This window comes from Perkinsus marinus (genome assembly GCF_000006405.1).
Source record: "Perkinsus marinus ATCC 50983 genomic scaffold scf_1104296929422, whole genome shotgun sequence".
In the NCBI taxonomy this organism is placed as follows: Eukaryota; Perkinsozoa; order Perkinsida; family Perkinsidae; genus Perkinsus; species Perkinsus marinus.
Window position 1 is genome coordinate 301,487 of NW_003216446.1, and position 22,336 is coordinate 323,822.

The following is a 22,336-nucleotide window of genomic DNA, read 5'->3' on the forward strand; positions in this document are numbered from 1 at the left end:
AGACCCTCCGAGGCAACATTGTGATTGCCACAACTGTTGCTGTTGTTTTATGGAGTTACACATCTCCAGATAAGATGGATGAGTCTAGTTATCTATACTGCAACTCAATACTCACCATACAGACGTTGATAAGGAGGAAGCTACCATCATCAGTTGTGGTCGTGTGCTGGCCCTCCTCTAGCCTTCTTGCTATGCCTTGGTGTCGACATCTCCTCTGGTGATAGGGAGATCTCCATAGCTAGTCTGGCAGCATGATCTAATACTGCCATCTCTGGTGATGGGGTAACGTATCTATAAGGGGACTACTACAGGGCAGGAGCTTACTCCTTCTTACTTTAGTAGAGTAGGCTCTGATTCAACATGAATAGTGGTGCCATCTTTAACATGCCGTAGTTGACCTCTTTTCCTCAACTTGCCCCCACAATGTAATAGATCCCCAAAAGGGAGTGTAAGCCTCCAAGCATGGAGTAGCATTCTTGGTAAGGTAGGCCCTCTACCACCTATTACAATGAATATGATACTACTGCATCATCATCATCCACTTTAGTACTACTACCCTTAGGTAAATGAGTTGAATAGGTATAATCTCCTAATATAGGATGGCCAATATAAGATAGATGTAATCGTAATTGATGCCTCCTCCCAGTCAATAGGCGTAGGATGTATACAGTACACTTAATATCATCACAAAGGAGGTGGCCAGTGGATACGGGTACAGCTATTGTACTACTCATCTTACCTCCTCCTTCCTCACACACTTTCATCCTATAACATTACTACTATGATGATGCTTATCAATGATTACTACTTGAATTCTCCCTCTACTGATGATATCCCTGTAGTTATGATTCTAGGTTTCATCAATTCATCATCACCAACCCAACCTTCACATACAGCGATATACACCTTCTTAGTCAATCGGAACTGTATGATGATGATGAGTAGTGATAAATGGTAGTAGTAGTAGTTCTTATTACTACCTGAAATAGGGCACTAGTCTCCCTATCTGCCGTCTTATTCAGTGTTAATACTAGAGCACCACTAGTGGCAAAATCAAGTTGATTGGCTAATCTAAACTTATCCATAGGGATCTTCAATGACCCTGGCCTTGCATGAGGTATATCCCTCACAAACTTCTCAACAGTACAATCAAAGTCGTTACCATCAACCCTCAAGTCGTATGGCTTGTCAACTATGAGTATATCATCATCCCTATCCAACAACAATACTACTCTTACCCACCATAACAACAACAACAACCCTACCTATACAATACTCCTATACGATAGTCATCAGTAAAGGGTGGATCTCGTGTGGTTATGGTCATCTCATCGACTGTCTCATCAACTTGGCTACTCATAGTAGTAGTAGTAGGCATCTACTGCTGTTGGGGTAACAAGCTCTTATTAACGCAATAAAAGGGTGGGGAGAAAACTTTAGGAATCCAAAGGATGATGATGTTGGCAATAATAGTAATAGTGGTACGTTCAATATTAAAGATAGGGCCTTTACCATCATCATCATACCACACCATCCCCAACTTTATCATCATGGGGTAGTATGGTAGACGGTTTACTATTGTTATTATTATCATGCTCTTGTTGTTGGTCAGGAGAATCATTCCTTTGATGTAAATCCATAATCTTCTGCCTATCTTCAACTAATGTCTCCTTCTCTTGCCTCACTACAGCCTTAAGACCTCTTTCTACAGCATCCCTCCTAGAGGCTTGCTGTTCCTCAGTAGCCATCTCTTCTACACTCATAACTGCTAATACTTTACTATACTCATCCTCTCCTCCTAATAGACGTGCCCTTAATCTACCATTCTGTCTCAAGTTAAAAGTAAGAGTTCTCACCCTAGAGTAATACTCCTTCAACTCTAGTTGCCGTTGTTGAACATCTTCACCGTGTAGACCATCAACCACATTTCGAGCATATTCATCCCATAGTGCCTCCTCTAAGGCAAGTGCCGCCTTAGTAGCTGCCTCTACCTCTTCATCAGCCAATGCCTTTGTCTGCAATACTACTCTAACCTTACTACGCTGTTCATCAATAGATGCTGTAGTAGTAGTAGTAGCTGCCACTGGTGTACCATCCTTCTGCTTCTTCCTAGGTGATGATACCCTAGTAGTGGTAGTATCAATCGCTAGTAAGGACTTGACCTCCTTAACACTGGAGAGGTAAGCCTTCTCTTCCTCCACCACCTCCTCATCATGATGATTCCTCTTCTTACTAGTCGGCCCTGATACCCCATCAGCCATAATAAGCTTCTTGAATGATGTCTTGATAGATCTAGCTATAGGTAGTAGCCATCCAGTAGTGGCCACTTTATTAAGGTCAAGTCCCCAACCACTACGAGACTGTAGCATAGGTAGAATATCCTTCTTTAAATGATGTTTAAAAATACTCTTACCATCTAGGGGTTGTTTACTCAAACGTTGTAGCATAGTCATCAACAATGTAACATCGACTATCTTATTATCCCCTAGATGTGGATCTTTTAAAGATCTCATCTCATCACACCATGAAGTGAAGTTACTCGATGTCAATGGCTCCTTCTTCATACGATGCCTAAGCCGCTGTACAGCTAACTAAGAAGGTAACAACGATGTGGAATGATGATAGTCGATGCCGCCGCCGCCTTACTTGTCGTATATCCTCCTTCTTCCAAACCTCCTTATCACTATCACTAAGCCTTCTCCATAACCTCTTCAATACTGTCTCATCTACTACCTTACCAGACACTACCTGATAGATATATCCCCTACTACTACTACTCCCTATTCTATGTAGCTACCTTCTTTCTTGCCTTAGACACTCTAAGGAAACTATCATAACCATCAAGTACACTATTAGACCGTGATGATGATGATGTACTCTGAGTATACTATTGTATGGTAGTAGGACTATGATAATAATAACTATTACATTAGACTGTCTCTTCTTCTTCTTCTTTGTACGCCATTCATCATCATCAGAGCCTTCATTACTACTACTATCATCTTCACTAGAGGGTAGAGACCAACTTGCATTGGATCCTTGATCATCACCACCACGTGGAGTGCCTTTCTTCCTCTTACCATGGAATCTATGTCTGGTATTACGTACTGATGATGAGGAGGTAGAGTGGGTATCGTCGTCGTCATCATCATGATCAGATAATGGTAAGGATGATGTTGGTACCACAGCTTTCCAACTAAATGCTCCTACTGAGCTCGTAGAGGGAGGAGAGGAGGAAGAGGAGGAGGAAGGTGTAACCTTTTGCATCTTCTTAGGGGATCCTCGAGTGATAGAGTGTCCAGATTCAGACCTTACCCTTGATGATGAGGTTACCTCTTGGCTCCTTGGAGCTCGTTTAGATATGATCAATCCCCCATCAGTATGAGAGGAGGAGGAGGAGGAAGGTACCATCCGCCTCCCCTTATCACCAAGTACAGCTACCATCCTTCTTTGTTGTTGCCTCTCTATCTCCTTACTACGCCCAGCTGCAGCAGTCACTAGATTACGTATATCACTTCTACTGTTATTAATATTCGGTACTCCTATTCTAGGAGTATTAGACGACTTCTTCTCAGACACTAATTCACGCATTATCGCTGCTGTCTCCAACTTAACATCCTTCTTATACAAGAGTTGTGGAGATGACCCTCCTCCTCCTGTAGTAGATGATGGTCTTCTCCTACTCCTCTGTGGTATGGTAGTAGTTGGTGATGTATGTGATGATGTTGCCTCCCCTACTACTCCTCCTCCTTTCTTCAGCCTCTTCCTCATAGGAGTCCTCGGTGATCTATGCCTAGGTGGAGCATCTAATACCTTTATAGGTAGGGGTTTTGAAGTCTCCTTCTTCTTGCTCCTCCCCCCATCATGAGATGATGGTGGTGGTGGTGAGGGGGATGGTACTGGCTCTGACCATGAGAACTTCATACTAACACTCATCACCATACTAAGCATACCCAATTCACTACTACACATCTACACGCCCATTAGCCTCCTGCTCTACCACTCCTCGGCGAATGCCTTCGACAATTCAACGTAATACTACCATCTCCCTAATCCAGATTGATGATCTTGTCAATGATCAATTAAGGAATCGTAAGATATGCAAGATGAGCAAGATGCTCCTTCATCCAGCCGGCATCGTCATCGTCTTAGTAGTACACAATGGATTCCCCATACCCTCGATGGGAGCCTACCATCCTATGTGTTGGATTGGTATGTCGTGATATAACTGTAGAAGTACCTACCTATCCTCGACCTGATAGTAAGGTAGTTACTACTGGGTATAGGGAGGGTCTAGGAGGTAATGCATGTAACGTTGCTGTTGCTATACACAAGTTGGGGGGTGAGGTAGAACTTGTTAGTAAGATACTGGGAAAGAAGGGGATATATGATGAACTGGATACATTGGGTATGTTTAGGAGTGGTATGGTAGTATCTAAGGAGGAGGGGCATATTGGACTGTCTTATGTGATATCAACAAGTAGTGATAATAATAGGACTATATTACATTCTAGGATGAGTGAACAGATGATGCCCGATGAGATACCTATGATGAAGTTTCAACACTACTGGGATTCAACACAAGTATCATGCCTCTACCTTGATGGTAGATTCCCCTATGTTGCTGAGGTATATGCTATTGAGGCGTCACAGAGGAAGGTACCTATAGTCATGGATGTTGAACGGGCCGATAGAGACAAGCTGAATGAACTATTAGTACTCTGTACTGGTATTGTTGTTAGTGGTTATCATACTCTTACTGAGGTAGAGGATACACTATATGGTGGGGTAAACCTCTTTGATAAATGTTCTAATCTAGAGTGGATGGTAGTGACTATGGGTAAGGATGGTGCTGAAATGATATTAAGGCAAGATAGGAAGAAGAGGGAGAGGATACCACCACATGTGGTAGGTAGAGAGTGAGGTCGTAGTAGTATTCTCAGTACATTGTTAGGTTGATGATGTTGTTGATACTACTGGTGCTGGTGACGCCTTCCAAGCCGGTTTAGTGTATTCCATGTGTAAAAGGAGAATGCAACAACAAGAGAAGGAGACTGACGTATGAGAGCTTTGACTGAGTTCTAGATAGGATTACCTTTTCTATCTTCCTCAGGATAATACCTTCATACCAAGTAGAGCAGACCTAGAATTTGCATCCTTCCTAGCTGGTGAGAACTGTCGGCATCTAGGTGCTCAGAATACCCTACTTGCTGATCAATGTAGGGAGGCTATGACTGTTGCTGCCATTTTATGATGTGTCTTGTTGTTTCTACACTCCTGTTGTTCTTTGTTAGTGTAGACCATACCACCACCACCACCCTACTACTAGTACTACTATAGCATTTATTAACCGTTTTACCAATGCTAACCTACCCTAGATCATCCCTCGTCCTCCTCAACTCAGTAACCCATCCTGCTATGGTATACCTAACCACCACTAAAGGCGGCTCGTCTACCTTCCATCCTCCTATATTCCTACAAGCCCTTACCTCCCATACCCTCACTGAACGTGATATCACTACCATCTGTCATACTATGGGTAAAAGCCCTCATACTCGATCTGTACTACTCCATAAGGAGGTACGTAGCATACTGCTGAGTATGGTACCAAGCATGACTAGTGGTAAGAGCCTATCCTTATGTTTGGCAGCCCTTAGTACAGTAAGAGCTCAGCCTACTAATGATGGTCTATTAGAGGCTATAGAGAGGAGAGTAGGACAATTAACGGCTACTTCTAAGGCCGTATTATCGGAGCAGGATTATGCATTATTACTCAATGCATTGGCAAGGATGGATCGTGATTCTGATATTATATTCTCAGCAGCATTTGATGCCTTATCGAGAGGTAACGTATCCTTTACTGTGAGGGGTCTATCAGCCCTATTAAATGCTGTTGCCAAACTACAACGTGAAGTACCAGGATGTGCTATACCGGAGTTATTACATCAAGTTAGGGATAGAACTAAAGATCTATCAGGATGGCAGTTAGCATGTGTAGTACATGGTCTCGGTAGGAGTGTACCTAATGCTAGTAAGGATGGTGAAATGATAACTGGGCTATCTAATAGAGCTGATGAGGTTGTAAGGGAAGGGGATGTATCACATCAAGGATATGTTATGTTATTGGATGGTTTCTCGAGATTAGATTGCCTGCAGATGAGTATTATCAAAACATATAGTATGAAGGCTCCTGAATGGGGTCTAAGTGAGCAGGCAATAGTAATTGGTATAGCATCTATGGCTAGAGTTAACTACTATGATCAAACCTTTCTACATTGGAGTGTAGATAGGCTTACTACAATAAGGAGGATACCTGCAATAGGCTTAGTAACAGCTCTAGTAGGGTATGCTAAGTTAGCTTACCAACCTGGTATTAGTTATATGTATAAGCGTATTATCATTGATGAGGATATCTTATCATCGATCAATTGCCTTAGTCAATACTCAATAGTAGCCTATGCTCTATTACTCAGTGGTAGACACTATGCACAGGTAGCTGCTTACAATGTCCTACTGCGTATTATCCATAAACTACTACCTAAACCGTCCCTATCTAATGCTACTAGGCTGCAGCTTATAGCGACAATGCGTATGTTATTGATGCCTATGAAGGACGAGGAGGAGGAGAGTATTAGTCGAGCATTGAGTATTGAGCATATTAGATCGATATTAGCCTTGGAGTTATTCGATACAGTAGTTAAAGTTGGGTCTTCATCAATGGCCGAGCCTGAGGATTCACGTACCTCTACATTCCAGGAAGAGGTTGGTCATACTCTACGTCGGCTCGGTGATCATCATGACCAACGACGAAGAAGATGGGCAGAGGAATGCGAACTAACACCGTACTTGGTGGATATAGTTGAGGTTAAATTACTGCCAAGACGGCGTGACCAGGGATTGAACTCGGGTCTATCATGACGGCTGCCCAAGGTATCATGCTTGTAGTAACTATGGTTTCTGTAGATGTTTCAGTCATTGCATGAGAGAGCTTATGTTCTTGTTGTTGTGTTGTATATTGTAAATATTCATTCCTTAGTCCTTGATAATGCCATTATGCGAGGATGATGATGATAGGAAGAGGATAAGGGATGGGAGTGATGACCATGCATTATCAACATCAACCAAGAGGGTACCAATAGAAGAGTGCTGCTACTCTTACCATCTATTCAGTTACGTCATGGCTCTGCTACTGCTGCTAGCAGTAGTAGTAGTGGAAGTGGTGGTGGTGGTGGTGGGGGAGTTGAAGTGTTAGGAGAATATTTCAATCTTCAACATCATGGCCAATCCTCTTCGTCATTACAATATTGTATGACCTGTAAAGGGTCGTATGGTATACCAGTAGATCAGGGAGTTACTCTTGATTGTGGACATTTCACTTGTAATCGATGTATGCATCATTATGTAATATCAACCATACAAGACAATAACACTATAGCTCTAGAGGTAGTACTATTTATTCATGCCACATTCAGTGTTCTAGCCCCTACTCCAGGTTCCTACTACTAGTGCATCATTTCACATCACATGCCCTCGCTGCACTAAACCTATGACCTTAGATCAGATTAAGTAGTGTTCATGACCACCTACTACTACTACCTCCTCTTATAGGGTATAGGCATCGAGTAGATACGTTATACTACAGCTATCCGATGAGCAGTCGAGGGCCGCATCATCAGGTGTTCATAGTCAACAACAACATCAGCAGCAGCCAAGTCATGATGCAGTGGCAACATGGCGGAAGTATCTTTCCATGGCCTTACAGGCACTTCAATTAGAGGTATGATCATCATGATATTGATGATGATACTTGAGGGGTCCTCTACAGAGTACATCTACTAATAAGGAAGAGGAGGTTATTGATTTGGATGATGATGATAGTAGTAGTGGTTGTTATGTTGGGATAGAGGAGGCACGGTTAAAGGAGGAGTTGTCATTGGTGACCATCATCCTAATAGAAGAGGATAAGGAAGGTGGTGTTGAGGTCCCTACTACTGGGGATTGTCCAATATGTATGGATAATAACATCCCTATTGAGGATGGTATGAGGTTATCATGTAATCATTTTATGTGTTTACCATGCGCTAGAGCTTATATCAAGGATAGGATACAGCATGGTCAGGTGAATAATACGAGATGGTGGGTTCGAATCCCAGGTAGGATATAATTCCCTTCAGGTACGTGATGATGAGTTTATTTGTCCAGTGCCGAAGTGTAGGGTAACAATTGGTATTCCCGAAACAGAGTAGTAGTTGCTACTCCTTCTTCCTATTATTGTATTATCATATTGTTGTTGCTGAGGTACATCCTAGTCGATTCATCTGCAGCAACAACACCTGCAGCAGCAGCAGTAGCTGATGATGATGATGACAATGGTACAGCATTGTGGCAGAAGTTCCTGGAGTTTAGATTCAAGCATGTGTATCAAGCAGATCATCTTGTAAGCAGTGCTGCCAATAAGGTACCTGCCAGTATCGTCATCATTATCTTCTAGCAGCATATCCTCTTCTTGTTCCTATCCTTAGGATGGTCATTTCATTGTATGCCCTCATCCTGGTTGTGACTACGGATTTGAAGTTGACGATAAACAGGCCATGGATCCATCTTGTCAATGTCGTGGTTGTGGTAAAGAGTTCTGCCCTAAGTAGTAGTAATACTCATTTACCCTTAATCTGACACCATTGCAGATGCTACCATCTCAAGGGGCATATAGGCCAATCGTGTGAAGCAGTAGCAGCTGGACAGAAGGAGGAGGAGACAACTAATGCCTTGGCTCGGGAGAATAATTGGAAGAGGTAATAGTAGTAGAGTTACTAGACCTTCTCGACCAAGTGATCGAACATGCTCGCCACGTGTTCGATGGACTTCACTCTGAAACTTGATGGGGTTAGGCTGTCGGTCGTGCTCGGCCCTGCTGCGCGACATAGATCTCCGGTTCGAATCCCAGGTTGGGTATTTTTCCGAATGCATAATATGTTTTTAGTGTATATATTGTCAAGGATGGACTACATAAAGATTTCCATATTCTTGTGGGTATAGCCGTCGTCCAATCAGCTCCTAATTACTCCTTCCGTCGTATTCGAACTCTCTATGGTTATGGTGGAATAACCCCTACGTATGTACACAATAATTCGCATTGTACAATAGGCCCGCTCGCTACACAGTTATTATTAATGTAGATGTCCGGAGTGTGGAGTGATGGTATGCAAGGATCAGGGTTGCAACTTTATGACATGTTCAAGCCCTCAATGCCGCAATAAAGTTTATTTCTGTTATATATGTGGAGATAGGCTTCCTAAAACGGATCATTACTCACACTTCCCGGGAGGTAAGGATATCGCTGCTCCTCATACTACTATCCCATAGTAGGTCCTTTCGAGGATCGTTGTATGAAGGCTGATCTACGGAAGAATACTGCACCAGCAGCACAACAACAACAACGGCAACAACAACGGCAACAACAACAACAACAACAACAACAACAACAACAACAACAACGGCAACAACAGCGACAACAGCAACGGCAACAACAGCGACAACAGCAACGGCAACAACAACAACAACGGCAACAACAACGGCAAGAACAACAACCACGGCAACAACAACAACCACGGCAACAACAGCAACTAGAATTGCTGAAGCAACTACAAGGGATATGGAGGGGGGCAAGGCAGCAATAGGAACGACCGCGTGTAGTAATAGTATGCGATGGTCTAGAAAGATCACGAGGTGGGTCTTGATGGAGGAGGATAGTAAACGATGGTAACAGGGAATGACGATAATATTTTATTATTACATGGTTCCTACTACCTAATTATACTAGAGTAGTGGACATCAACTGTTCACTCCTAACAATTACAGTAATATTGTGTTAATAGTCGTTCTACATCATGATTAACTATTATCGAGTTGACCTTCAATGTTGTTGTAATCTCTCTTACTTCGAAATTGATGTTATTAACTCAACTTATGATGGTACGAAAAAGACGTGTTACGCATGATGATGATAATCATCCTTTCACCTTATTACTGCTACTACTCCTGTACCATCCATATAACCAATGACCTTGGTTACATTTCTTAAGATCGGCATGATATTTACCATCCTTAAATTTAACATTACCAGAGAAGCCCACATCCTCAAATACTCGTACCTAGTATTCTTATAATCATAATACCACCTATACAGCAACAACAGCTACAATATCTTGTCCAATAATAATCGGTTTATCACTGGGCATTAGTTGTTGATGATGGGCCGATAACCACTAAGTATGATGTTATGATGATAATACTTATGATTATTACAGTATCGAAAGCCTCTTTAACAACAGCAGGTCCAGTATAAGCCTCGAGAGTATTAGGGAACTTAGCCAATGATGATGGTGTTTTGTTGATGATATTCCTTACAGCCAACCGTATAGCCTCCTACATTATCAAGCTCATGTGTGTATCAGGCATTACCTTGTTTACTACTTCAGTGACAGGATGCTTCGGACGGAACATCATCACATATTGTGCTATAAATCTTCCCGATTCAATACTGGTAATGATCGTTGCATTAGAGTCTACCCATCGTCTTAAAGGGTTTACTATTATCGAATCTACATCGGCATACACTCCACCATATTCATATAATACCTAATAACAATACAGTATACCATCATCACCATAGTCTATTGATGATAATACAGCAAGACGCCAGATGTCTGCCATAGCAACTCCAGCTCCATTATGGAACATGGATGGGAGCTGTTGTAGAGCATCCTTCATATCAGATGTTGATACTGGTAATGCATCAGTGGTAAGGAGATATTCCTTTACTAAGTCATCATCAAAGAATCGATAAGCGTATCTAAGATTTACTATATCCATAATGATGTTGTTGATGGTGGTCTTACTCAGGATTCATCCCAGCCCAATTAAATGTATTATGAGCCATCCTATCGGGCATTCGGGATGTCTTGTATGTTTGCCATATAATACGAGGAATCTTCTGTTGTAATAATATACCATCCTAAAGTGTAGTAGTATTAACCATGAGTATAAGTAGTATTAATATATAATACCTCATTATACAGCACAGCCCTTGGTGGTATTATTGATGCTACACGTAATGTGATGCCCTTGCATAATGAGGCCGGTAAAAGAGTATTATCAGTTCTAGTATAATAATCAAGGCGATCGTAATGTACCAATGATGGTATATACTGGATAAGATCACTATTGCCTCTACTACTCGATAACAACAACGCCGACACCAGCGACCTCTGAGGTGTGGTAGAAGGTGTAGTTACTCTAAGACTTGGGTGTATATCATGATTGGACCCCGATTGGCTGTGTAGTAAATCCTCCAATACTCTAACCCTGGCTCGTAGACTATCTAATTCTTCGATATCACTACCCTTCAAGTAGTATGGTATGGTAGTAACCTTAGAGGTAACGATAGAGGTATACCACCACTATCATCATCATCACTTACTTTATGTATGCTTGTCATAATACTCATTGATACTAATAGAACTATACCCAAGATAGCGAGAATGAATAATCGTCTGCTGCATGCTGCTTGTCGTGTTGAAGGTGTTGATGATACTGTTGAAGTAGCACTAAGTGGCATTGAAGTAATAATGTACTATGATGATGATGAAGCCTAGCATGTTAGACATAAAGCAAGGATGACAGCCATCACCATGAGCCTACTTCATCATCATGTCTTTGAGCTCCTCTAGTTGATGTCTTCTTGTTCCGGATACTACCGCCCCATACTCCCCACCATTGAGATCATTAACGACATGCCTCGTCTTATCGAGTAAAGTAACAGGAATTTGGTATGGAGAAACTACTACTACTACGACAATGATGATTATTATTATTACGATGATAAATAGCACATAGCAATATGGTGATGATGATATGAGCAATGGTATGCAAGTAGGAATAAGCAGTAGTGGTAGTTGTATAATAATAATAACAGTGCTGGAGTGAATGCTACTGATGATGCTACTGATGATGCTACTGATGATGCTTATGATGCTTATGATGTTAAACAATCATTAACATGACGTTGGAGATCGGGAAGGGGTATACCAGTCTTACCACATACTGGACAATCACCGACCTAAATATACAAAGTGGGAGAAGTATGGTATTACAGTTATACCATCACCTCTACTGATGTACTAGATGCCCCTCCTCCTCCTTCCTCTAACTCTCCTGGTAGATACCGATGCCGTCTTGGATTATTGAGTGTATCAATCTACCAATATCACCATCACCACCACAACAATCATCATTATGCCCCTTCCTCCTCCTCCTTACATATTCTTTAGCCATCTGATGACTATCCTCTACAGGTAGACCTATATCTAACATCTCACCAAACTTACTCCAATACTTGGCATTATTCCATAAACCTAACATCATCATAATCAGTGCTCTCCCTTCTCCTGTTCCTCTACTATTAGTATTATTATAATCAACACCATCATTACTACCAGCATAGACTAGTTCATCCTTAATGCCAGCAGGTATCATTAGTTGGTAACCACTAAAGTCTATTGTACCTTCTGCTGTATCTATAGTATATAGGTAGAGGGGTGATAACACTAAGGTCGATCACTACTAATACTACTACCTTGACTAGGCTTGGCTTGGGCAACACTCTTCTTATCACGATAATAAAGTGGTGATGATGATGATGTAGGGATAACGTTACTGCTACTACTACTACCTGTAATATCAATGGTAGATGGAGTAGATATGATTATTATTATTACTGGTAGTATTAAGCATTCCATTAGTATTATCTAATGATGATGCTGTCTGTAATGCCTCTTTGAATACCTCTTTATACCTACCATACCATCCCTATGTCTATACCTTAATATTATTACGATGATGGAGTTATGACATCATCATCCATAGCATCCAGGAATGAGAAGAATGTCGAAGCCAATACTGGCGACTCACTGGTTAGCCCTAGGTCATGTAACAGTGCTCCTATAATAATAATCAGTATCATTACTACTAGTAGTAGTATTATTACTATTATCTTCACATAGAGTATTAAATATCTCCCTTTCCTGAGCTGTCCTTCTAGCCTTCTCATTCATCTTAACCACTTCACCATATCTCTCTGCTGCTACCATTGGATTTACCTACACCACCTTACTACTATTACACCTACCACTATTACTACTATTACCTTTCTAACATTAAGACCTTGTGTAACAGCTGCAGTAGCTGCTCTAGTAACTTGTATATCAGCATTATCTTGTGATACTAGTATACACTGTTGAGCTTGTTCTGATGTTCTAAATGTAGCTACTACTGCATTACTCAATTCTGTTACACACTCTACACCTTCAAACATTGATACGAATTCGAACCTAACAATAATAATAACAATCATAATGATGTTAGATAATAGAATGGTATTATTATTACAAAGCCTCAAGACTCTCTGGAGTAAGCTTATCCCCTGTACCATCACGTGTAGGGTCATCACTAGTCTTATCCAATACTACCATAACTCTGCCAAATCATCATTACTACTACCACTACAACTACCCTACTCTTATTACCTCCCTTTCCTCCCAGATTCAACTGTTTGTACTTTAGTGGGATCAAAGTCAAACTGTCGTCTCCATCTATAAACATCATGTAAGATGTATCATTGTCCCTAGTCATTACTACCTAAAGTGTACCTGTCTAGCTGCTAACTCCTTAGCTCCTGCTGACTTCTCTATAGTCTTCCTCCATTGTGCCTTCCTTTTCTGTTCTAGTTCATATCGTGCCTATCACCATCACTAGAGTGTCCCTACTACTATTACTATCATTACCAATATCCTCTTCTCCCTCTCCTTTTGTTCCCATCGCATCCTCTCCTTATGTACTCTATCCTCCTCCTAAGACCTCCATCATCATCATGAGTATTGTTAGTATTACCTCAATCTCAGCCAATCTAGCCTCTCTAGCTATTAGATTATTCTTCCTTAATTCCTCTTGTTGCTCTATTAACTTCTCCTCTACCATAATAACAACACCGATAATCATTACCTTCCTTAATTACCATCTTACGTCTTTTAACCTTTTCCTCATCAAAATCGAATATAGCCGGACCAGTCTCCGCAGCCATACCCAGATTATGATAGGCCTTATCTAATTCGTTATCAGTCATCCTACTACTACTAACAGTAGCAGCAGCAGTAGGAGTAGTAACCTCATCCTCATGATGGCCTGTATAGTATGTATAATGTACCATATGATTCATGTATAATATTACCGTTCCCTTCTTTGTATTATAGAAGTGATCATAATCATCAAATACATCAGATAAGTCAACATCATGGCAATCACCTAATAGTATACTCATAATATACCCTCACCCTCCTCAGCATTATTACGTGTACAATATATCCAATCGAGACCATGCAGCTTCTTACAGGACTCAGGCATAGGTAACTATCCTCATAATGGTATTATGATAATCATTATTGTTATCATTACAGCATCATAGTTGTAATCCTCTACTTTCCTACTCTTGCCTCTAGATGTCTCCTTAAGGAAATCCTCATACCCAGTATGGGTAGATACTGTAGTAACCTCTATAAGAACAAGAACTCCTTACTACTACTACTACTCATGAACTACTATTACCTTCTGTCTTCTTCTTCTTACCCCTTTTATCAGTACTACTAGTATCATCACTATCATCCGTTGTCTTCATTCCTTTAATAGCATGTAATCGTTTTAATTCAACCACTACTTGATCAATATGATCACCCTAATACCACGAGCTCTTAGTATTAGTACTATTACCCCAACATACCTGTATCTCTACCGTAGTATTCCCTTGTGTAGTCCCTCCTACACCTAATATGGTCTTAAGATGGGTTACTAACTTCCTATTATCACCATTAACATTAGTAATAACAGTTACCTAGTAGTAGTAGTTAATAACAACAGACCCTTACCCTCCTTACCTTCTTCCCCTTATTCCTTTTCTCTATCTTTATTGGTGGTGCACCCTTCTTAGTACATTCCACTTGGAATCCACATATTGGTAATTTACTCTTAGTCGACACCATATCCAAGATGGACTACTACTACCATAATCAGCCTACACCAGATGCGCAGTGTTTATGAGTGTAGTTGAGGAAATGCAAGATAGAGCAAGTGTGCAAGTGTCAAAGGTCGCTGTTATTATCATCGTCGTTGACATGCTCATTCATCATCATGATTGATGGTATATCCATTTTCACCAAAGGGGGTATAGTACTATGGAGTACTACCTATGCTGGTGTACAGGAGGATACACTTAATAAGCGTGTTGATAAATTGGTAATGATGATGTACTCGAGGAGTGGTATTGGTTGGTAATAGGTTAAGGAAGTCCTTATTGAGGATAGAGCAGGAGTAGACTGTATATATGAGGATAAGATAGAGCGGTACTGCATGAAATGGAAGAATATAAATAATATAGGATTGGGTAGTATACGTACTACTACCCAATAGTAGTAGTATCCTTACTCCTCTTAGTATTGGTAATAGCATATGAAGGGGTATTAAAGCAGCTCTACCTTAACTACTTATTGGATATGTTAACTAAGGTAGTAGTGATGGTAGTAATGGTGTATGATGATTATTACGTAGGAGTTTTTATCGGCTATTGATAGTAGTATTAAGAGTATGGAGGATTTACATCCATTACAGAATAAGGAGGCCTTCAAGGTAGTAGTAGGGTTATAAGGAGGGGGGTAATAGTAGTATTACTAGGTACGGGTTGATAAGATATTGGTTAAGGCTGATAGAGAGGTTAAGTCAGCAGCACAAAGGAAAGGGAAGAAGAAGGATAATAATAAACTAGGGGAGGAAGGGGTCCATGATACACAGGAGGAGGAAGGTGAAGGGGAGAAGGAGGAGAAAGCTAGTAAAGAAGAATTGATTATGGAGGCTAGGAGGAAGTTGAAGATGGGTATGTTAAGAAAAGGATCACGCCCTTTTAAGGGTAATACTACTGTTAGAGTGTAGTACATACTTAAGACTTATAGGTAATAAGGTGTCTAGTGAAGAAGAGGAGGAGAATGATGATGATAAGGGGGAAGGGAAGACTCACAATAAGAAGGGTAGTAGTAATAGTAAAGTGGGGTAGTGTATATGATAATAGGTAATAAGAAGAAGAGTGGTAGAGTATGGGATACTAGTAAGGTTACTACTGAGGCTATGAATGCCTTGGATATGTCTAAAAGAATAGAGGGTGGTACTAGTAGTGAAGAGGAGGAAGGGTTAGAGGCAGCTAGGAGGACTTATCTACCATCAGATGATGATGATAGTGTAATAGTTGATGGTAATACATCTATAGTAATATCAGGAATACTTATCATCACACTTAGATGATGATCTAGAGGATAAGGCTACTACTAATGGTATATTTGCTACTCTTACTAGACAATTAAAGAATATAACAGGAAATCAAGTAATGCGATAGTATTATTGACTCTCCTGTAGTAGTAGTAATAGTATTAGGTCCTTACCAATAGAGATCTAGAACCTGTATTGGCTACCTTTTGTGAACAATTAATGTCTAAGAATGTAGCTATGGATGTAGCTAATGCTATAGCAGATGGTGTTAGCTCATCTTTAGTAATAATAATAATACCACCCCCTTCTGTTGTTGATGTTACTAATGGTATTGTAGGTTGGTACTCGTACTGGACAGTTTACTTCGGTACATACTACGGTTAAGGATGCATTAACTCAATCAATATCACGTATCCTTACTCCTAAGAAATCAGTAGATGTATTAAGAGCAGCTATGCAAGCTAAGGCTAATGGACAGGTGTAAGGTCCCCCCATGCTCAGTATTATGACTATTATTATTATAGGTATAGTATAGTATTCTTAGGAGTAAATGGTGTTGGTAAGAGTACTAACCTATCTAAGGTAGTAAACATCCAACATAGCTACTATTACTACTACTATGATGTTGATGTGGCAGGTTGCGTACTACCTCCGTAAGAAGGGTGGTCTAAGAGTATTAATATGTGCATGTGATACCTTCCGTGCTGGAGCTGTGGAACAATTGAGGACTCATGCTAGGTAATAGTAATATGGCCGCCGCTTACTAACCCACTAATAATCATTACTACTAGATGCCTGAATGTTGATCTATTTGAGAAGGGTTATGGTAAGGATGCTGCTGAGATAGCTAAACAAGGATTATATTATGCTAAACACAATGCATATGATGTTGTACTTATTGATACTGCTGGTAGAATGCAAGATAATGAACCATTAATGAAGGTAATACCAACAACAACACTACTACTACTACTCCTAGTCTTCTTCTTCTTCCTTAGTCCTTGGCAAGACTAGTAGCAGTTAATAACCCTGATCTAATACTCTTTGTAGGAGAGGCATTAGTAGGATATGATGCTATCGATCAACTTACCAAGTTTGATAGAGCATTGATGGATTATTCATTGAGTAATAAGGATAGTAGTAATGGTAGCTACGATGATAATGATTGTAATAGTGGTAGTAGTAGGTGATGATAGCCATAATCCTAGAGGTATTGATGGTATATTATTAACTAAATATGATACTGTTGATGATAAGGTAGGAGCTGCATTAAGTATGGTATACATAACTGGAGAACCAATAGTCTTTGTTGGTACTGGACAAAAGTAATGATAATTATTGATCTACCATAATGATGAATGATAATGATATAGGTATACCCAACTACGGAAACTACAAGTAAATGAGGTGGTCAAGGCTCTTATGGCTTAGCCAATATCATCATCATCATCATCATTATCCGCTGGTTTCTGCTATCATCATCACTTCTGTTGTTGTTGTATTTCCTCTTCTACTACTAGGTTGTTACCTTTATCCTAGTTGTTGTTGTTATCACTCCATTATCACATGGCCAAACATCGATGTAAATCGTCAATGTTTGGTATAGCGCCATTACGACGATACCCCAGTAGAGTAAGGTCTGTAGTAGATAAACCTAGTGGTAGGCGGCGGCCTAAGCAGCAGCAGCACCCACCTAAGAAGGCTGAAGTAGTAGGTAATAGGGTAGTAGTGGTATTAGGGAAGAAGAGGAAGGCTAGGTTACAGAGGCTCATACAAGAGGGTAATAGTGCTACTACTATTCGTCCTACTATTCGTCCTACTACTACTACTGATAGTAGTATCATTATTATCATCATCATCATCAGGTAAGGTATCAAAATCAGAGTTATCATCAGATGACCTTCAGAATGCTAAGTAATAGTAATATTATGATAAGGTCTATGATTAGGACTAAGTATGTAGGAAAATACCGGGTCTACAGTGGTCATGTGAAGGGGTTATGGATGAGGCTGAGATGAGGAGTAAATTCCTAAAGCAAGGTGTTCATAATAAGTAGGATCATACATGCTTATGAATATTGATAATCTACAGTTATTACTACTATTATGGTGATAGATACTTCAATTCAAGTAAATATTATTACAACTTCATACAATCAACCCATCCTCATACTAATGGTGTATTGGTAGCACAAATACTACGACAACTCTCTACTTAACAACGACAACAACAACAACAACAAGAGTAATAGTAATGGTAAAAAGTTTAACCTGTTGGGTTAGGGTAGTGGGAGGGGTGGTATTATCATCAAACTACAGGTATTATTATTACTACTACTATAATGCTCCTCCTCTTCCTCATCCTTCTATGACGTGGTTTATAGTATTATTATTACTATTATCATTACTAGAGGGATCTCTATTACCATATACCACTACATGTATTAGGAGGATAATATGTGATCCTAATAATGCTGGACAATTAATATTACAGTAAACAACACTATTATCACTACTACAAGTACTACTATTAGGACCATATTAGGCACATACCTTATGATGGCCGGTATACCCCAGAGTGCTCTCCTTGTGATATAATATCTAGTGATAATAATAATAATAATGATATTGAGGTATATCCTATCATGCCAACAGGGTAATAGTCATAGTTGTCCTAATATAGTACTTGTATTAGTATTCTAGGTCGTCGTCGTCATTATTATTATCATCATGGTCAATATGGTCACCCTTACCCTACTATACACCATGTTATGGAGTAGTAGGAGAAGGAGGAGAGGGAGTGGTTGATGAGGTTATACCAACAAGGAGTATACTAGATTATGATCATTGTAAGTAGTGTATATCAACCAGAGTATTATTATTCTTCTTCTTCTTGTTGTTGTAGGTGCTTATTCTATGTGGGATGAGGTAACCTTTAATAAAGCATATGATACCATACTCAGTAGTACTACCACAATCATTACTCTAGTATACCCTATATTAGGACTCTTCTTTCCTTCATGCATCAATCATCAACAACCTACTACTACTACCATAACTCCTACACTTACTACTACTACCACCACCACACCACAGAAAACTAGTAGTAGTGATGATGGTGATAGGAAGCCTATCATAATAATGCCAGTGTAGGATGGTATATTCTGTCATCACAATATCATCAACAACCTCTGTAGGTATATTCACCAACAAGAAGAGCATCAGCAGCATCAGGAGGAGGCCGGCGCCGCCAATACTCCACAAGTAGCAGTAGGGTTGAGGAGTATTCCCTACTACGGTAATGATCATGCCTACCATCCCCCTACTCCCACTATGGACGCTCCCTATCACACTTCATCAACAACATCAACATCAACAGTAGCAGTACCCTCTACCACACCCTACCCTACTACTACGAGGGTATCTACATCATCATCATCCTTACCGCACCATCATACTATAAGGTAAGCTCAAGAAGAGTAGCACTATCATTATTATCTTTCTAATAGCAGGCAAACATCTAAACCCAAGGTCAATAATATACTCATATACGATGATGATGATGATGATGATGATGATGATGATGATAGTAGTAATGGTGGTAATAGTGATGATGTATATGATGATACAGTCGAATCATATGAGGAAGATTGTCCTATCCCTTGTCATGAACCTGCTGCATATGATGATAGTACTGTATTATATAATATACATGATGATATGAGAGATCTAATTGATACCATCATTGAGGAGAGATCTTCTAGAGTGGTATCATCCTTAAGGGGTGCTTATCATAATCAACAACAACAAGTGGCATCTACTACACCAACAACAACAACCATGATCAGGTAGTAGTAGTAGTATAACTATATACTACATATATCCTACTACTCTCAGTACTACTCCATCAACTCCTAGGACAGTTGAGACAAGCAGTGATGGTATAGGAGAGGAAGCTATAGGGTCGTAGTATTAGTATTGGGTATAGTTGTAAAAGGAATGGTATTAGGTATGATTATTCATTCGAATTGAATGACTATGATGATGATGAGTAGTAATCATGTCATTATTACTCTAATGAGTAATGTATGATGATAGTAGGCCCATCAATCCCTATCATGTTGTTGTTATATAATATCCACCACCATGTTACGGCGGCGGCGCATACCGTAGTTTTGTTATTATACAATGAGGGCTTATTATCATCATTAATGAGTAGTATGAGATTGGAAGTAGGGTAATTTATCATAACTCCTCCATATGTGGCCTTTCAATAGGCTCTTATCTATAGCAGCAGACGAGTCGATATTCAGAGCAGCATTATAGATGAATGCTTGTTAAGCTGTATGTATTACATGTATATACTCCTATTATGTTGAGTATATGCATATTGAGTCTATCATCATTAGATTTTGTATGATACCCATTTCATCATCATCATCATCACCACCTCAAGAGGAGGGTGTAGTAGTATATGGTATACAGATACCTAATAGAGGTAGTATCATGTTGAGTGTAGTAATGATATCATCATCATTATTCAGATCATGCTGTATTGGTGCGTAAGATCATATTATTATCAGCTATTGGTGCACTCTTTGTTATTATCAACTCAGTAAGATGATGATGCTGGTGGTGGTGATCCTAGTACTGTTATTATCATATACTCGTTAGGTTAGGAATGGTATTCATAATAGAAGTTCTCATGCTGCTACTACTAGCATATACATACTACTGTCTATATCATTAGGGTTGTTAGTACCTGCTTGTGGATGGATGGGGGCTAAACAAAGGTATTATCAATAATGCTATACCATAACATGTCCTACTCCTACTACTCTTCAGTAATCGTACCCTAATATGTTGCTTTTGTGGATGCAATCTCTGTAGTGTGGTAAGTAATAGTAGTATCATTATTATCGTCAATACTGATTGTTAATTATATTACTGCTTAGGTATTTACCATTATAGGTGTTGTTGGAATTATAGTATTACATAATATTTTTGGAGATTGGTATGATGAATGTGTCCATGGTGATACCAATATGAAGGTTCTATATACTATCGACTATATAGTTAGTGAACTCGTTGATAACAGATTAATCCTATTACTGGTTATAAGGAGGAATATGCTATATCAGATAAGGATATGTCCATATCATGTAGTAATAGTAGTGATAATAACATTGTATTAGCTTCTTCTTGTTGTTGTAGGTGATGATATTAATAACATTACTGGACCTACTACGCTCGATTCCCCTCTACTAATCCTTATCATACTACCTATCATATCTATTATATTCAATACAGCTAGCTTCTATTATGGTTACAAACTGTAATACTAATACCAATACTCATATCATCATCATCACTATCTGTATTAGCAGGTACAGTATATTGGGGGATGATGGTGTAGTATTGGGTATACCCCATAGTAGTGTAGTAGATGGTATATGGGTCCATAACAACAACAACACATTACCCCATCCTACTATAGTAGGATATACAACTAATACCTCATCACTACCACCATCCATGAGTACCAAAGACCAAGGATCAATACAGATTGATAGGAGGATGAACAAGAACAGTACCAGTAATAACAGTAACTCACAACAACAGCTGTGAGTATTAGTCCTGCTTATGCTACATGCTATTCATGCTGCTGCCCTTTGCTGTCAACAACAACAACAATAGTTATTGTATTGTGTTATTAGTACTACTACTACTACCATCATCATGTTGTTATAGTTATATTTACTGTTATTATGGCCAATAGGATCATCCCTCCTAATACACCATCTCGAGACTCTGGAGATAATAGAGTAATAGGTAGTAGAGTATTTGATATGTTTATATCATGTTGTTGTACACTACCATTACCACGTATATATATTCCACCACGTCGTATATCAGAGACTATGTCTTCAACAAGAGAAGCCTTATTATTTGTACAAGGTAATGCAATACTACTA

The 22,336-nt window shown here is 39.7% G+C and overlaps 7 protein-coding genes across 7 annotated transcripts; 4 read left to right on the plus strand and 3 right to left on the minus strand.

Annotated features, from left to right (window-relative positions):
• Positions 1 to 149: 149 nt before the first annotated feature.
• Pmar_PMAR028694 (Ribosomal large subunit pseudouridine synthase D, putative) lies at positions 150 to 3,047 on the minus strand (the record flags this gene model as incomplete). The annotated part of the gene is made up of 9 exons (XM_002787386.1): positions 150 to 291; positions 335 to 500; positions 557 to 749; positions 826 to 924; positions 981 to 1,192; positions 1,577 to 2,242; positions 2,414 to 2,591; positions 2,647 to 2,748; positions 2,997 to 3,047. 9 exons carry the CDS (start codon positions 3,045 to 3,047, stop codon positions 150 to 152), a joined length of 1,809 nt encoding a protein of 602 aa, XP_002787432.1.
• Positions 3,048 to 4,161: 1,114 nt separating this feature from the next.
• On the plus strand, positions 4,162 to 5,065 carry Pmar_PMAR028695 (hypothetical protein; the record flags this gene model as incomplete). The annotated part of the gene is made up of 3 exons (XM_002787387.1): positions 4,162 to 4,266; positions 4,528 to 4,908; positions 4,955 to 5,065. The coding sequence occupies 3 exons, from the start codon at positions 4,162 to 4,164 to the stop codon at positions 5,063 to 5,065; spliced, it is 597 nt and encodes a 198-aa protein (XP_002787433.1).
• A 269-nt stretch (positions 5,066 to 5,334) lies between these two features.
• Pmar_PMAR028696 (hypothetical protein) lies at positions 5,335 to 6,963 on the plus strand. Its single transcript, XM_002787388.1, has one exon. The coding sequence runs from the start codon at positions 5,362 to 5,364 to the stop codon at positions 6,916 to 6,918; it is 1,557 nt and encodes a 518-aa protein (XP_002787434.1). The 5' UTR covers positions 5,335 to 5,361; the 3' UTR covers positions 6,919 to 6,963.
• A 787-nt stretch (positions 6,964 to 7,750) lies between these two features.
• On the plus strand, positions 7,751 to 9,627 carry Pmar_PMAR028697 (hypothetical protein; the record flags this gene model as incomplete). The annotated part of the gene is made up of 7 exons (XM_002787389.1): positions 7,751 to 7,777; positions 7,826 to 7,877; positions 7,905 to 8,046; positions 8,299 to 8,437; positions 8,523 to 8,641; positions 8,685 to 8,792; positions 9,393 to 9,627. The coding sequence occupies 7 exons, from the start codon at positions 7,751 to 7,753 to the stop codon at positions 9,625 to 9,627; spliced, it is 822 nt and encodes a 273-aa protein (XP_002787435.1).
• A 380-nt stretch (positions 9,628 to 10,007) lies between these two features.
• Pmar_PMAR028698 (conserved hypothetical protein) lies at positions 10,008 to 10,951 on the minus strand (the record flags this gene model as incomplete). Its single annotated transcript, XM_002787390.1, has 5 exons — positions 10,008 to 10,151; positions 10,306 to 10,425; positions 10,462 to 10,638; positions 10,690 to 10,852; positions 10,899 to 10,951. The coding sequence occupies 5 exons, from the start codon at positions 10,949 to 10,951 to the stop codon at positions 10,008 to 10,010; spliced, it is 657 nt and encodes a 218-aa protein (XP_002787436.1).
• Positions 10,952 to 11,696: 745 nt separating this feature from the next.
• Pmar_PMAR028699 (hypothetical protein) lies at positions 11,697 to 15,089 on the minus strand (the record flags this gene model as incomplete). The annotated part of the gene is made up of 21 exons (XM_002787391.1): positions 11,697 to 11,839; positions 12,064 to 12,118; positions 12,319 to 12,413; positions 12,495 to 12,575; positions 12,635 to 12,714; positions 12,894 to 12,999; positions 13,046 to 13,157; positions 13,205 to 13,388; positions 13,447 to 13,533; positions 13,584 to 13,649; positions 13,696 to 13,796; positions 13,842 to 13,907; positions 13,948 to 14,027; positions 14,080 to 14,180; positions 14,222 to 14,238; positions 14,285 to 14,358; positions 14,388 to 14,463; positions 14,509 to 14,606; positions 14,659 to 14,785; positions 14,831 to 14,941; positions 14,985 to 15,089. The coding sequence occupies 21 exons, from the start codon at positions 15,087 to 15,089 to the stop codon at positions 11,697 to 11,699; spliced, it is 1,965 nt and encodes a 654-aa protein (XP_002787437.1).
• Positions 15,090 to 15,237: 148 nt separating this feature from the next.
• Pmar_PMAR028700 (signal recognition particle receptor alpha subunit, putative) lies at positions 15,238 to 21,826 on the plus strand (the record flags this gene model as incomplete). The annotated part of the gene is made up of 29 exons (XM_002787392.1): positions 15,238 to 15,342; positions 15,385 to 15,490; positions 15,541 to 15,611; positions 15,655 to 15,732; positions 15,778 to 16,009; positions 16,053 to 16,127; positions 16,169 to 16,348; positions 16,395 to 16,477; positions 16,528 to 16,644; positions 16,700 to 16,842; positions 16,887 to 16,944; positions 17,000 to 17,100; positions 17,154 to 17,304; positions 17,361 to 17,508; positions 17,573 to 17,687; positions 18,027 to 18,076; positions 18,101 to 18,142; positions 18,228 to 18,276; positions 18,325 to 18,414; positions 18,907 to 18,965; positions 19,267 to 19,323; positions 19,559 to 19,625; positions 20,259 to 20,324; positions 20,371 to 20,412; positions 20,771 to 20,859; positions 20,906 to 20,976; positions 21,460 to 21,523; positions 21,576 to 21,696; positions 21,808 to 21,826. 29 exons carry the CDS (start codon positions 15,238 to 15,240, stop codon positions 21,824 to 21,826), a joined length of 2,649 nt encoding a protein of 882 aa, XP_002787438.1.
• Positions 21,827 to 22,336: the final 510 nt, after the last annotated feature.